Genomic DNA, 15,793 nt, shown 5'->3' with positions numbered 1-15,793 from the left:
GACTTATGGTTTTCATTTTTGATACATTGAATGTCAAACTGTGGTTACTGAAAGGCTGTAGAGGTTAATAGCTGTTGGGTGGGACGAGGCCTTACCTTTGAAATTTCTGGGGAATGTCAATAAGAAGAGCGCGCTGACAGGAACTTGGAGGAAAGATAAAGGGAGCGCAGCGCGTTGTCATTATGTCGTAATATAGCGGCGGTTGTCAGGCGCCGGAGCTGCCCTGTTGCTGAACTGCCTCATGGGAGTCCACATGTGGAAGAGAAACATGTGAGAGAAGGGCTGGAATTAGCATTCTTACTCCTAGAGGAGGGGAGCTGGTTGCTGTCAGTATTGAAAAAGTACAGTTTACGTCATACATAAATGAAAATTAGTTTCACAGTCAGCAACCTAACGTGTGTGTCTCTCTACAGTGAGAGTTTAAAACAATGAATGAAGTAGGATTCTCCGGCAAGAGAAGCCAGAGATTGAAGTAGAGCACAAAGAGCTAGCATATGGTCCTCTTTGCTAATCTGGAGCTTTTACAGTAAGATGATTAGAGGTCTGATAACCCTCCATTTGCAAAAAGGCTCAAAACGGCTTGTTTAGTTAGTAGTTTCTGGTAAGCCTTCCCTTCATGCAAATTCACAATCATGTTTATTAAGCCTTAAATATATAGGTATTAGTATTGTTTTAGAGTCCACCAGTTTCTGCCAGTGATTAGCTGTTTCCCCATTGAGGGGTTGACCACCTGGTCACCACTGGCTCGCTCTGATCTGTGTCCCTCGGCTAATGTGAGCTGACATAGCAGCTCCCAAAGGACAGCTGGCTCCCAAGCACACAATGGAGGCCGAGCAGCGTCTGACCCCAATGAAGGTGGTCTCGCCTGTGCTGCTGACTCATCTGGTGCCTTTTCACTGCAGCTGTAAACGTCTCTGATGTGTGCTGGGGGGCTTTTAGTGGACAAACGGCTTCACAGCAAAGAAGGACACACAAATGAACAGTAAAGAAATGTCTACAATGCTGAGCATTGGTCAATGCAGCTGGGACAGGTTGCAGTTCACACCACACACGTAAATATGCATCTTCAAAGTATAGTAAACAACATACTGTCTGACAGGCATTTGTGACTGAAGGTGTCATGTTTTAGAGAGAGAGGGAGAGACCCCCCACCTCCCACCCGCTGGACTGTCGTCTTTTTATCAAATTGATTCAGGGCAGTCTAACCATCTGGCTATAAACCAGTAGTCTCCTAATTTAATTTGTTCCTGTGATTCTCGTGTGTGTGTGTGTGTGTGTGTGTGTGTGTGTGTGTGTGTGTCCCCTCCACTAATAAACCTAATGGCTACTAAGTCAGAGGTGGGTTTAGGCCTATTAAAAGAATGGAATGCTTCAGTGTTTTAATGTATGGTAGTTTTGGAATCAGGACCCTTATGATATACAACAGCAGCGTGTATAATTACATGTACAACCCTCCCTATGCACTGGGCTACTGGATATATATAGATATATATAATGCATAATCCCCATAAAGCAACATGGCAGTACAGTTTCAGATGCAATGCCCTACATTTGAAGCTGCGTTGACAGCAGCAGCAGTTCTAAATGTCATTATTGCCCTGAGGGTGGAACATGGTTGGTGAAGCCGTTCATTAGCCTAAATACAATGTTGACTTGTGATTAGTCACTATCAGGATTCGAGCCGTTGGGTTGTTCTATTGATCGAATACTTTGTAGAGCCCTAACACACATGCGTAGGGCCGTATGAAATCAGATTACATTACGTTTAATTCTTTCCCAAATTCTGAGTTTTGTGTATTAAGATTCAAGCACAATTTGTCATCAGAAAGAGTGTCATGTGGTGGATGCATGGCATTTCAACATTTCAATAAGAATATATTCATAATATAATTCATTTCAATGATTTTCATGTTACTCAACTTTTTTTTGTATCAATCAAATTGCTTCAAAATTCGTAAGACGAAACATTCCGTCCCTTTGTAGAATAAGTGCTCGAAATGGAGTTCAGTTGTATCGATAACTGACAGGTGACCCCTCCTCCAGGTAGAGCCATGAAGCTGATGTGTAACCTGATGCCTGCTTGTCAGGACTCGTAAAGTTTACCTCTGAAAAGGTCGCTGGCATTTACGCCCACTTAGCTCTTGCTCTCTGTGATGTTTCACACCTCTGACTTTATCTTTCACACACAAACGTACACGGATGCAAGCGTGCATTCTCTCTCTCTTGTTCTTTCTCTCTGTCTCTCGCTCGCTCTGAAGCTGCTAGGCGTCTTGCCATCGTCAGGGAAAGGGAGCGTGTGTGTGCAGACGCTTGGAAGATTAAAATGTTATTTTGCTGCTGCAGCTTCTTACAAGCTGAATTCATATTGGGTGTGTGTGTGTGTGTGTGTGTCCATTTGGATATGTTTCAGACGGTTCTGCCCTGCAAAGAGGATGAGGATGTCTTTGACTGAAAGCCAAATACATTGGTCCTTTTTCAAGTAGAAAAATCTCTCAAATCCAGTGGTGTGGATGATGAGTTCTGTAGTGGAGACTTGGATAAAGCTGCACACTCTGGCCCTAAGTCAGACCACTCATAATGGGATGTAAAATGAGTTTGGTTATTATGCCTGTTTGTGTCTGCTGTATCGACTCCCTCTAATTCTCCTGGTTGCTTTCTAACGGCGTCTCTGCAGACGACTGCAGAGTATAAGCCATGTCGCCTTCGCTTAGTTTCACCACATCTCAAAATGCTGCTGTCGGGCCGAGTCAAAGGCTATGGAACTCCGGTCCAACATCAATCCGATTCTAGCCGCGGGTGGGATGAGATGACTGTCTATGTGGACAGCTCTTAGGAAAGATCTCTTTCTCTTTGTGGCAATTACTGCGCTAATCGCCCTTTCGGAGATCCCGTTTATCCATCAGTGCTCGGTTAATGGTCGGTAAAGCTCCCGATGACACCAGTGGATGATGGGTTTTTGTCTCTCTTTCTTGGCTCTCTTTGTCCTCTTGCAGTTAGAAATCTCTCCAGTGATTCCACAGTTATGTACTTTGCTTAAACGCCATTAGGGTTATTCTTACGTCATTTTTGGGATTGCGTGCATGTAGTCACAGGTTTGTCAACAAAAACACCAGCGCAAGATAGATGTTGATTAAATCGCAGAGCCACGAGATGAATCTGGCCCGCGTTCCCTTTCTCTTAGATTTGCATTTGAATGAAATCCGAGGCAGTTATTATTCATGTAAACAGTAATGAAACCACTTGATGATGTCACTGGAAAGAAAGTGTTCTTTTACTGGAAGAAGCTCCAGAATGCATCAGAACCCATGGCATGGCAGATGGGATTTTCAGAGTCCGATAATGAGGGGTTCCAGGGTTGTACTTATTGAAGGAACACTCTCTGTATCTACCATCTACCCGCTAGCTGTAGACTCTGCTTACATAAGCACAACCTCTGCCAGCTCAGCAGGCAGACAGGCAGGCTTGTAAAGGAACGGGGAGGTATGCAGATTCATGCAAATTAGGTTGCCATGGGGTTTGCGGCGGTGAAACCGTGGTAACAGGGAGAGGAATGAGGTTAAAGAGGGCCATGGGCTCCAGGAGGACGTTCTTTACCCACAATGCCCTCTGGTGTTTGTTTACACACTGCGGTTGGTTCGGTGTTGCAGGGTTAGGGTTAAACCAGCCTTTGGTGGTCACTGGGGTATCATGTTGATCTCATCCAGATGTTTACAGGTTACATATCTGTGAATGGGTGAACTGGAACTGCTGTCTACTTCACGTTTTCCAAAAGTTTTTTTATGAAAAAAAAAAGACATAATTCCTGTTAGCAAAATCATGTAATCACCACAACAAATCCTCCCATCTAAATAGCGGTTTGATACTGTTATTTAAATAAAGGGATTGTGCAGTTTGTGTATTCAAAACCAATGAAGGATAAGCATTGTGTAGCATAGTAATTCCACAGTGGTTTGCCCCGTGTTCTTCTACGTCAGCAGAACATCTGGTCGTCAACCTGCTAGACCGAGCCAGAGGACTATAGGGTCCCATCCTAAAAGCAGTCGCCAGTTGTGACCCTTGACTTTCAGTGTCCCGCTAAGTGTGGTGTAGCAAGAGGCTTTTTTTTTTAGGCCGTCTAGGAATAGGAAAATGCTCAACAGAAGACATTGTTCACAATGAAAGTCAAAGTGCACCTAAACCAGAAGGCTTTCTTGGACTCTAATGTTTTTGTTCTCCCCACTCAGACTTAGTAGGATGTTAGCAGTAGTTGCTTAATACAGATGTGAGAGATGGATGAGAACGGTCATCTGCAACACATCATTACATACACAGGTTTCCTCTAGACCAACAATAGCCCAGAGCCAATCCAACAACAAACGTCACTAATCTGTTCTGCTGTTTCTCACAGTGAAAAGCCCCGACACGCACACATGGACAGTAATTAATGGAGACGACCAAATATACGCCCACAGCTTTGATTTCATGGGATTAAACCCAACTGGCTGCCAGATTGCCATTGTTCTAGCCTAATCAAAAGATTAGGGGCAGAGGGCACTCGCTTTACAAGTGGCCCCGATCATCACAAAACAAACTAGCACTGCTGCACTTTGTCATATTATGGACATGCAATCCACAAGGTTTTTGCCATCATGTTCACATAAATAGTGTTATTTATAAATCTCATTCATACAATAACACGTAATCGCACTAACGTCACACAGACACGACACACACCTGCAGGCATGTGAAGGCGTCTGTTGACCCTGTGAGGGTGGTGACGACGAGCTGAGGAGACAAGGGGGGCAGAGGTGTGACAGCAACAAGACACATGTCTGTGTTGCAGTCTGCTGCCATTCCTCATGGGTAAACTGGTTCTCTCATTGGTACATTTAAGAGCCCCAGCTGACTACAGTGGGTGTAATTCCATACATACCTGCTGTGGTTATTGTGGGTAATTAAATCAAGTCAACACTAATGCTTTATCAGCTTCACTGTGTTTAATCTAGATGGATTCATTTATGTATGGGCATATGAGAGTAAATGAAAAAACACATCGGTTTCAACTATTCCAATATCTATTGTTGCGCATAACTGGAGAGACGCAGCACTGGACAGCACGCCATTCAGCTTAGTGTTATCAATGCGAACGCTTTTAATGTTTCACTACAAGAGCCTAAAGAAGGTGTCAGCTGGCTGGAGGAAGGTGGCTTGGAAGCGCCTGCTTGCTGTTGGCTGTATTGTATGTAAGTTAATACCACGCCGTAACGCCTGATGCTCTGGATGTTGAATCATTCCTCGTTCAGCTCGACGTTACATTTTTGTTTTTTTAAATGAATGAAAGTGGCTAATATTTATTGTATTAGTACATATTCGAATATCTGGTGAAGTTGTGTAAGATTTCCCCGCAAGATTTCCCAAAAGCACGTTGGGAAGTATTTGTGTTGCTTTTTTTTGTCCGACAAATGAAACAAATCAAAGTTCTCGATTTTTCAATCGTCCCGACTGAAAAGCCCCGAACTAGACCGGAGGAGCTACATTTGTTTTTGCCATTTTTTGGCTCGAGAAATGAAACTATGGAGGGCTCCAGAGGGAGGGGGCAGCAATGAGAAGGCCCTGTCCCCACAGGTCCGGTGCCTGGAAGGAGGTTGGCGTCTGCAGATCGGAGGTTGTGGTCTGTGGGAGCGTCGTAGACAGAAAGTATTACTCTTTAACAGTGAACACGGCTTGTGTTTTCACTGTGTGGTCAAGGTCCAAGGTCCCTTCACAGCCAATCAGCAGTCTTATGGTATACTGGCATGAAACGCATCATGTACTAAATATTTCAGTGTCTAAAATCTCAAGACAAAATCTCTTCTAGCAGTTCTGTATTTGACACAGATGATTTCTCATATGCTCTGCTACTTCACATCAGTAGGAAAATGTGTTCAGTGCCGAGTTAAATCCCGCCTGAGCTGTCCCGGCTGGTTATTAAGCCCCGCTTGGCCTGGCTGTTGACAAGCAGCAAATGATTGAAAAGCTGATTTCACCTGGTCGCTGTTTTAAGAGTTGTTGATGCACTGAAGTCGTCCTTTTGAAGTGTAATCCATTTGGCACTTTAACTTTCACACTTTCACACTCGTCCCTCCACATGGGTTGTCTTCTCTTCAAGCATGAAGTCAAACTGTGCTGTTGTCTCACACACACACACACACACACACACACACACACACACACACACACACACACACACACACACACACACACACACACACACACAGTGCGTGGGAAGGTGAGGCGCTCCTTCTCCCTTAGAGCGGGTGCCATGTCTTGTCAGATGGGGTTAGCTCCCCACCAGCTGATGAGCCAGTAGGGCCTTTGAAGCCTTTCCAGGGGCCCGTGGTTTACGTGCTTGGGTTGCCAGGTCCTGCCATCCCCCTCGTCCATGCAGCATGGGTGCCCACTTAACTTGTTCGTCTCTGTTCCTCTGGTCGGTGTGCCCTGCTGAGAGCTGGGCAGCCAAGCAGGGGCTGAGAACACACACACAGACACAGGCTGGCTTAGCACACACACATGCAGTTCATATAAATACACACGTGTTGCAAGTCTAGATGCGTGCAGGACCAACAGACATGCAATGCATTACATAAACCTACGATAAAGGCACGCATCTTCTCTCTTTCCGTCCAAGACGGTGTTAATTATCTAGCTACTGCTGGTAAAATCTGTTATATTTATTTACAGCCTTCCATTCTGAAAAGATGTCATCTTGGGCTCAGTGTAGTTTTTGACATTATATTTCCTAAACAATACAAAATAATAAAATTTAGCTCCTCCTTCTTTCAAATCCTGCCTAACTCATGACAGTGGTGCCTCTCCTTTGTGTCTCTCTTCACATCCCCGTTCCCGCAGATCTTTTTCCTGTTCAGTTTTTAAAGTGGGTCTCAGTCAAGATTAGATTTTTTTTTTTTAAAGGTTTTTGAAGTTTCTAGCTAATGGAGTTGTTTTTGTATGATAAATTAGACTTTCTGTAGCCAGCGAGGTCCAATTTCATGGAGTTCCCTGTACTTTGACTTGGGATTGGTGCAGAGGAAGGAGAGAGACACTGTTTAGACTTTAGTTTCTGCTCTTTCTTCCACATCTTGAGGTAATTGACCCTCAATCCTGCCTTGAGCACACATACAGAGTAACACACACACACACGTAAGTCAGCTTAGCAACCCACATGAATTCCTTATCTTACAAATGCTGCACATGAACACTCATTCAGTCTTCAAACACACATACACACGTATCGCCGAGAGAATATCCATGTCTCTGTGCTAAAACACTGCGATACAGCTGTGAGAAGGAGATGAAAGGCAGAGCCGAGCCAGGAATAATAAAAGCAGAGGGATTTCAATGCACTGCAGGCTTCTATGGGCCATGGGATCTGACTGGAAAACATGAGAGAAGCCTGGTCCTTTTAACAATACCATTTTACCAAAGCTACTTTGTGCTGTTGACTCCAAGGTCTTTGCTACATCAAAGGCTGGTTTGCTCTTATTCTAACATTCCCGTCAGTCTCATCTATATGTCCAGTGTGCATATGTGCATATGTGGTTTCATTTAAATACGAGCAATCCTAATGCTTTTCTGCCTGTACTTCACAATTTGCTGTTGAAAGAGTGGCCTGCATTGACCTTCCAATAAACTCAGTCCCACCCACTGCCCTGCACTGTGGAAACATGCATAGAGGGCGTGGCAGAGAGAGAGCACATGCACAGGGAGAGAGAGAAAGAAAGAAAGAAAGGAAGGGAGAAGGAATAAACTATCCCAAAACATTTAGTCTGACTATTTTCATCTGCAGATTGGATGCACTGTTATGTTAGATCAGTTCAAATGGAACCACAGTGCCCATGTTGATGGTCATGTTACACAGGAGAAGTGAAAACAAGGTCTATGGCACAGAAGAATAAGATATCAGGCTTTGGTTTTTCATGGGATTTGTTGACTATGAAATACCACCAGACTTCTCTTTTAGGTCTGTTGCCAGGTGAAGTTGGTTTTTCCATCCCAGTGAACATTAAATTGATGTTAAAGAGTATTTCATTCCAGAAATTGTAAATCAATCTGGAGTTAAACCACATTAGCAAGCGACAATAGTGAGAGAAATGAATGCAGACTTGATGTTCACTGTTGGGATTTCACAGTTTAAGCAAGAGTCTTCTGCTATTCATACCATAAGGGACTGAATAGAAACCAATGGTTGCCTGGGTTGGGAGAAAAAGGACACCATCTAGAGCTGAATGCTCTAGATTGCTGTAGCTTCTTTTTACCGGTGTACCTGTTGAATCAGTTAGACATCTTGACATATTGTCGACCCTTCTGCCTGCTTCTCTGAAATCACTTTTTAATTTTTCCCAATATTAGATAACATGTATACAGGGAGTGCAGTTAGTGACAGTGTGGGCTCCATGGTCTATCTCTGATTAGCAGGACAGGACTTAGCAAAGGGTGAATTGGGCTTCAATCCAAGCAGCCGTAAAAATATCCGAAAAACATGCAAACAATGTAATGCTGAAGAGGCAGAATGAGCTGTGCTGGACAGATGGAGCACAAAGAAGAAGCAGTCGAGGTCATGACCTTTTGAGGATTGCACCAAGTATTTTGGGAGCCTGGCTTTCTGTGTAATGTATCAGGTAAAAGTAATAAACCAATTTCTCTAAAACAGCTGTACACCTTTTTTAATAAGCAGGAAATAAGCACAAAGGACAGAAGTTAAAGCAGAGGGATGTGACCAAACAGAAAGAGGGGGAACTGGGAGTGGACAGAGCAAAGCAGGGAGTGGCTGCTGGAAGTGGGTCACAGCGGCACTGACGTGATGCAAAATGACGTGCAGAGAGGGGGACGGACTCGCGCCACTGTCTGCGTCACCTTTTGTCTGCGCCCACCAAACACATGCATGCTCTTACATGAAGATACATCTGCTCAATTCATTGCGTGAGCAACACTTGTGCAGAGGTAAAAAAAAATAGCTTACTTGTGCTTTGTGAGGAAGAGTATCTATCCCCTGTGTCTGTCTCTCTCTGCATTGTTTCCTGCTTAGCTGGACACTTTTTACTTCCCTACTCCGCAGCACCTTGTTCTCACTGTATCAGCTCTTACAATCACATTCTTGTTATGCATAAGTCATGGCTAACCTCTCCCTGGGTGCTTGTTGTGTACAAAAGAGTAGATGCAGAGCTGAGTTTTGCTGGGTGATTATTTTTGGCTCGGCTATGCGATCCCTGTATGATCCCTCCATTTCCTCCAGCCTGGTGGAGGAGGGGTGTGGACAGTGTATGGAGCTGAGGGATGGAGGGGATCAAAAGATGGAGTTGCAGGGGAGCCAGGGAGCAGTTTAATTGCCTAACCCTTCTCCCACCAGGAGGACTGTCTGGAGCCGGGTGTTAAAGAGAGAGGGACCCCTGCGGCTCCGTACAGTGTGGATGGGAGGGGTCCAGGCGTTGTCTGCATGTTGTGTGTTCCTGCGACCGTTCCCACGCCAGATCTGCACATATTTAAGCAGGCACCTCTTGATCATGTCATGTGTGATGCTGAAGGCATGTGCTCTGAGATGCAGCGTAACCCTGAAGCACATCAAAGGAGGAAGGGAGAGATGGCGCTGTGGTATGTGAAGACTACTCGTCAAACAGAGCACGCCGGAGCAATTCATCAGTATTTATATTTGATTGCTTCTCTTAGTTTTTGCTTAATTCGTTCTAAGGAGATGAAAATAAGCCGCACAGACTCGGATGACCTTTGAGTTATTGGATTACTGATGGCGAGATTTCAATCTCTATAAATAATCGACATATACATGGCAATGAGAAACAAAGTAATGATAATTAATTTGCCGTCCTCCCCCTCTGCCTTCTCTCTTTGTTGTTGGTGGGGCCTGAAGGCTGAGGAACCTTCCTCCTAATCGGCTTGAGAACTGGCCGCAGGTCAGGCCAGCAGATGAATCCAGATTAGAGGGGTCACAAGGCAGGAAGAGAGGATTAGCAGCTCTGGCCACTGTAGCCTCCTCTAGCTGTCACACCGCCGTCCAACCAGCCAGCTGACAGCATTGTCTGCGCTGGTCATCGGGTTGGACACACACATGCCTGCAGGCCCTGCTGGGGCTGCTAGCATTTACTCTGTCTTGGGATAAAGGATCAGTTTTGTGCATTTCAAAAGACATTAAATTTTTATTTTTCAAATTGAATACTTGTATGTATTTGTGATTTAAAAAACATGTACATGAGAAGTTATGAGGAAAGTGAAAGTAAAAGCTGCTGTAGTAATCAGATTCCTCATCATCCTTTAATATTACTGAACTAAAGCTGCCAAGTATGAATTGTATTAATGCCATGGAGCAGTGGCACGGCTCTGGCGTCTCTAAAGGCTGCAGTCCAGCTGTGGAACGTTAAGCATATTTAAGGCCAATCCATCATTCTCCGGCAAAACTCAAACTACATATGGGTTCTATCTATTCCCCTGATTATGGGAACTGGGTTGATTCATACGCTGTTTGAATTCCAACAGGTTCCTGCAGCTATCTGTGGTTATTATTGTATGCGTTTCATTGCAAATCTACAGATTCCAGGCTGCCGCCGTGTGTTTAATAGTGTGTGTCTGCAGAACAGCGCCCCCTGGTTGCAAAGTGCAGATAAACTAGGTTGCATGAATTGCAGTCTGGTTAGACGTGTTCGGGTGAGTTCTAGACAAACTGAGGTCAAAGTTACCTCACTGATTCAACACGTGTGTGTGTGTGTGTGTGTGTGTGTGTGTGTGTGTGTGTGTGTGTGTGTGTGTGTGTGTGTGTGTGTGTGTGTGTGTGTGCCCTACAGCGGTGGCTTCTCATCTGCATCTTAACTCAGCCCAGCATATTCATCAGCAACCTCCCCACCGGCTTTGGTATACTTTGTACTTTCACTTAGAAAACCAAATAAAATAAAGCTGCGTGTGCAGCGGTGTGTTCGCGACTAGTGCGGTTCCTCTGCTTTGATCCCTCTGTAAATTAAACATGCCTTTTGAGATAACGGGCTCTGTGCCACCGACTGAGTCAAACTGCTCTTCCACGCTTCACACAGCTCCTGTCCCTGGTTTGAACTCATGTTAACGCATCAGTAGCAGCTGAGGGAATCTCTGTGGAGCAATCGGGCCACAGTTGCATTGTTTGTGAGGTGCATAGAGACAGTTCTGCAACACATCTCAAACGTGGCGTTGGTGTGTTTGCAGATGAAAGAGCGGCGCAGCAGATTGTGGGCCAAGCTGTGAAATGGCCCCATCAAGTGTGAGGTCAGAAGTTAGGTCAAGCACTGCTAATCTGGGTGGGAACACTCGGTGCTTGACCCTTGACATCCGGCTACGACTAGTGTTTATAGCACATGAGGGCTTTGTGCGCGGTACTATACATGGTGGATGGATTTGTAGTAGTAGTTAACAGTTTTTACTAAAAGCTAACAGCTCTACATTATGGCTCACTGATTCCTGTGAGGATTTGCAGCTTTGCTTTGTTTCGTTGGGTGTTAGAATTATTTCTCTTTATAACTTTATACTTGCAAAAGGAATGACTTCCTCCTCAGCTGTACTTTGTGTTTAATACTAATTAGCAAATGTGAACGTGCTAATACGCTGAGCTACAATGGTGAATATGATTGAGATTATAACTGCTAAACAGGAAGAGGAGCACTGCCATTGAGTGCATGTTGCATGCTGAGCATTTAGCTCAACCTAAGATCCCTTATTCACAGTTTTCTGACACTTTCTTTTAGACCAAAATGATCCATTCGTTAGTTGTGCGACGAACCGGTAAATCAATCAATAAAGAAAGTAATAATTATGAGTATGCTAATTCATTACAAGCAGCAAAATCAGACCTCTGTGAACTGTCGATGAGTTGTAAGATGATTGTAGTCGAGAGAGTTTCAGATTAAAAGAACATTGTTCCATCACAAGATGGGCATTGGAAGTTCTCATTCCGAGAATGAGTTTTCTTCTTCCCTTTTCCAGCTCTATGTGGTCCTTTTGCTCCAGTGGTCGTGTCTGCCTGTTTTCCCTTTGAGCTCTTTGAAATGCTAATCTTTTCTTCTCTTCTGTGCTTTAGATTCCTCCTCCAACTACATCCGGCAGCTGGAGACTAAAGTGCGGATCCTCGAGGATGATAACAATAAGCTTCTCTCACAGGTGAGGTACACACATACAGATATCAGGACAGTACTGTTTTAACTTATAGCCTCTCTAAACACCTCCTGTGCAACTTTCCGACTCCATCCGAACCCTGTGATCGGCAGCTGTGATGCGATATAAGTGGTTGCCTGAAGCCTTTGTGATGCCAGCCCCTCACAACAGCCTGCCTGTTGGTTGGAGAATATGTTTACCCATGTTTAATTCATGGGGAGTCAGTCAGCTTCAGTGATGTTAGCCCCTGAGGCCAACTGTGGGAGCGGAGGAGAGGAAAGAGGCATTAAGTGACAGTGACAGAGTAAAGGGTTTCTCCCAAAGTTGACCTTGCTCTGACTTTTCCCAAATGTGGAGGGCTGAGTGAGTGAAGGAGGGAGTGTGAGAAGGAGGGGTGGCTTATCGGCCTGGTTCACAAGGGGTTCACATGTCAGTCTGCAGGGCTGTGCGTCGCATACACACTACCACTTTATGTCGCCACATGGTGAAATGTATAACATATTAATTGGATCACATTGTGGAACATGGCTCATGAATTATAGGTCAAACTTAGCCTGAGATATATTCATACATCTCCTTCATGAAACCGAGAAATCACAAATGATTTATGATGTGATTCAGTTCATTTGAATCTAAGTAGGGCTGCAGACAGTCGAGTGGAATTTCACAGTTCCTTGAGTCTTAAAAAAGAAGTGATATCTGTTTCCCCAGTTATCTCCCAGCAGATGTATATGTAGATGGAGAGTGGAGGCTGGAATCACCAGTATGAAACCTTAATGATCCTCATAATTAGCCCTTAAGTGCTACACATTGTCTCACAGCAGGCAAGACCTATATGTCCACCCTCTTAGTAGCCGACTAATAGTCCTTGTTCACAAGTGATGATGTCTTTTCTTTATACTCTTGCAGTAATATAGCTTAATATAGAATGTAATAGAATCCCACTTTAATAGAATAGATTGTGACTAATAAAACATTATGAACCTTTTGGAGTCACCGTGACACACCTGAACTTTGCCATTCTTTAGATCACTCCTACAAGTCTTTTTCTTAACAGTATCTTTGTGTGTGGAGCGCAGGATGAATACAGGTGCTACCATTGCTGTTAAAAATGTCTCCCGATATACAATGAACACATATACTATCATGTTTTTCTCTCTCTAGGCTCATAGCCGGCTTAGTTTATCACAGATACAGACCAAAAAGGTAACTTCTGAACCGTCTCTGTCTGTCGGCTCCTCTGCTGGTTGAGCCTCTTCTGCCTTTTCCCTCTTTTTGGTTTGGTGGTGGTTGTTTTCACAGCTTTGAGCTTGTTGCTTTCTCATGCAGAGGCTGGACACAATATTAGCAACTCTTGTACAATTAATGCACTAAGCTGCAGTAGCATGTAATGGCATAATGTTGACTTTATAACACACAGGTGCTAATTCAACTCTATGGTAACGTTTATAGGAATAGTTCCGCATTTTGGGCGATGCGCTTACTTGCTGTTTTGCCGAGAGTAAGAATAAAGGATTAGTTCCACTCATGTCTGTGCGCTGAAGCAAACTTCTCCCATGTGCTAAATATGTAGCTACAGCCAGCAGCTGGTTAGCTTATCTTAGCATAACGTCTAGAAATCAACAACTGACTTCTGGACAGAGCGGTTCTGGTCTTTATGCTAAGCTACGGGACTGCTGGCTATAGCTTTATATTCATTGTACAGGCATGAGTGGTATTGATCTTCTCATCTAACTCTCGGCAAGTGAATGAGCTTATTTCCCAAAATGTTAAAGGCAATACAGGCCTACTTGGTCCAGTGTAGTCCAACACAACAAAGTGCTGCCTCATGACCATAGAAGTGAATCACCCTTGTGACGCAGTGCCAGTGTTATAGGCTTAAAGGAATTGGATTGCATTACCTTGTAGAGGTGTTGCTTCTGTGTCCCTGCTAGCATGCTATGCTAATGAATAACCACAGGTGGCCCTGCTTGTATGTGGTCTCTCGTGGCAAGAAAGCCATTTCCTGTCCTTGGAGCTGTGTGTGTTTGGTACCCGAGGTGAATTAATACATTGTGCTTTGGTGCATGAATGATACACACATGTCTGATGGGCTGATCATTTAAGATACGAGGGGCAACACAGGTAGATCCAGCTACCCGTAATGCATGGCTGTCAACTGGTGTGTGAGCGTAACTGAAGAATGAAGTAATGTCTGGAGTTAGAACTACTACCTTGATGGTGGTGTTATTAATTATTTCTGCTTTCCATGTACTCCAGTCAGTAATAGAGTCCGAGTAGCAGAGGGACTTGTTGCAATGTATTAGTTGCCTCAATGGACGTATTGCCTAACTTCCTGTGTTATGAAACTGGTCCAGTGGATCTAGCTGAGCCTGAAGGAAACAATAGCCTCTTATCGCTGGAATGTTGACCCTCCAAACCAGGTTGGCTAAAGGAACATGGGCCTAAACGCAGTGCACAGGTACAGGTGCACGCGTACACGCCCACAATTGTACTCGAACACGCTCGGGCGCATTGCAAGTACACAATTTTCTCTTTTCGCCCACTCGGATGTCCCGTGTCTTTTATCTCACTGAAGGGTGAGGCATGCTGTGCCTTTCCCTCTGAGCTCGCTTCCACTTTATCATGAACATGCAAGTGTCTGGTGTGACTCTGAGAATGGAGTGATTCATAAGACGGAATCAGATGACACCTTGTCCGCTAACTGAAGTCATTTTGTGAGGGTGGACAGCGGTAGTGTCCAGTGGATCTGAGTGAGGAAAGAGGGGATTGGAACCGGCTTTACTTCCTCTCCAGGTCACATAATGCGGTTTACAAATCTTGCAATTCTTGTCCTTGATTTCAGACGTAGATAAAAGCAGGTGTCTCAATTTGAAAGACAACTATCAGCTCTAGCTACCGTGCTAATTAAGCTTTTCGGTTTTTAAAGTTTCCAGGAGACGTGGTGGCTACATGCATCATATTGTGGTCAGATGAGGAAAAACAACTAAGGTCAGACTTTATCAGTGTCACACACAGGCTACTCCCATCAATCCCATTCTGCTCTATATTCCACTGAATTATGGCACACAAGGAGCACGCGGCCATCCTGTGGACTCTTTGGTCAAGGCGGCGTCCCCCCTGCCCCTCATAACTCACACAGGAAATGATGCGTGTCGACCACAGCTTCTCCCTGTCAGCACCAAGAACATTGTGATGGAATGACAGACGGAGGGGCGGGCCAAGAGGGCCAAGAGGGCCAACTGCCCCAGGCTGTCTGGCTAACAAATAGCTTTGAGGTCTCAGTGGTCAAGGTCAACTCAGGAAGGGACGTAAAGTTTGAGATGTGCTGTTTGTCTGTAAAGCTAAATTTAGCAGAGGTGGCGTATTCTTCAGATGACGTTAGAGGACGATGTAGGATCTTACTAAGTCTTCTTATTCAGTTGAGATGTTTTCATTTCATGCATTGTGTTTATGTCTCTCCTAAAGATGTGACATTCAGGGCACAGCTCTAAGATAGACAGAAACCCTGGAGAAATGACAAAGGGAAGCTAGCAAAGGTACGGAATTGAGGGCATGAATATGGAAAACATAGATCAAGAAGTTCCAAGGGAAGGATTGTGAAAGGTTAGCGGAGCAGTAGCAGAATACTAAGCTGGAAGAGAAGAGGACA

The 15,793-nt window shown here is 44.5% G+C and overlaps 1 protein-coding gene across 1 annotated transcript in view; it reads left to right on the top strand.

Annotated features, from left to right (window-relative positions):
- ccdc85cb (coiled-coil domain containing 85C, b) overlaps positions 1-15,793 on the top strand; it is a gene marked incomplete at its 5' end in the record, with an annotated part of 36,906 nt that overhangs the window by 12,930 nt on the left and 8,183 nt on the right. Inside the window, 2 exons of the mRNA XM_079216068.1 lie at positions 12,068-12,147; positions 13,306-13,347. Coding sequence (XP_079072194.1) covers positions 12,068-12,147; positions 13,306-13,347 — 122 coding nt within the window. The remainder of the gene's footprint in view (positions 1-12,067; positions 12,148-13,305; positions 13,348-15,793) is intronic.

The sequence above is a fragment of the Taurulus bubalis genome (genome assembly GCF_910589615.1).
Source record: "Taurulus bubalis genome assembly, chromosome: 3".
Lineage (NCBI taxonomy): Eukaryota > Metazoa > Chordata > Actinopteri > Perciformes > Cottidae > Taurulus > Taurulus bubalis.
The sequence above is the reverse complement of the archived record's forward strand: the minus strand, read 5'-3'. Positions and strand labels throughout refer to the sequence as shown.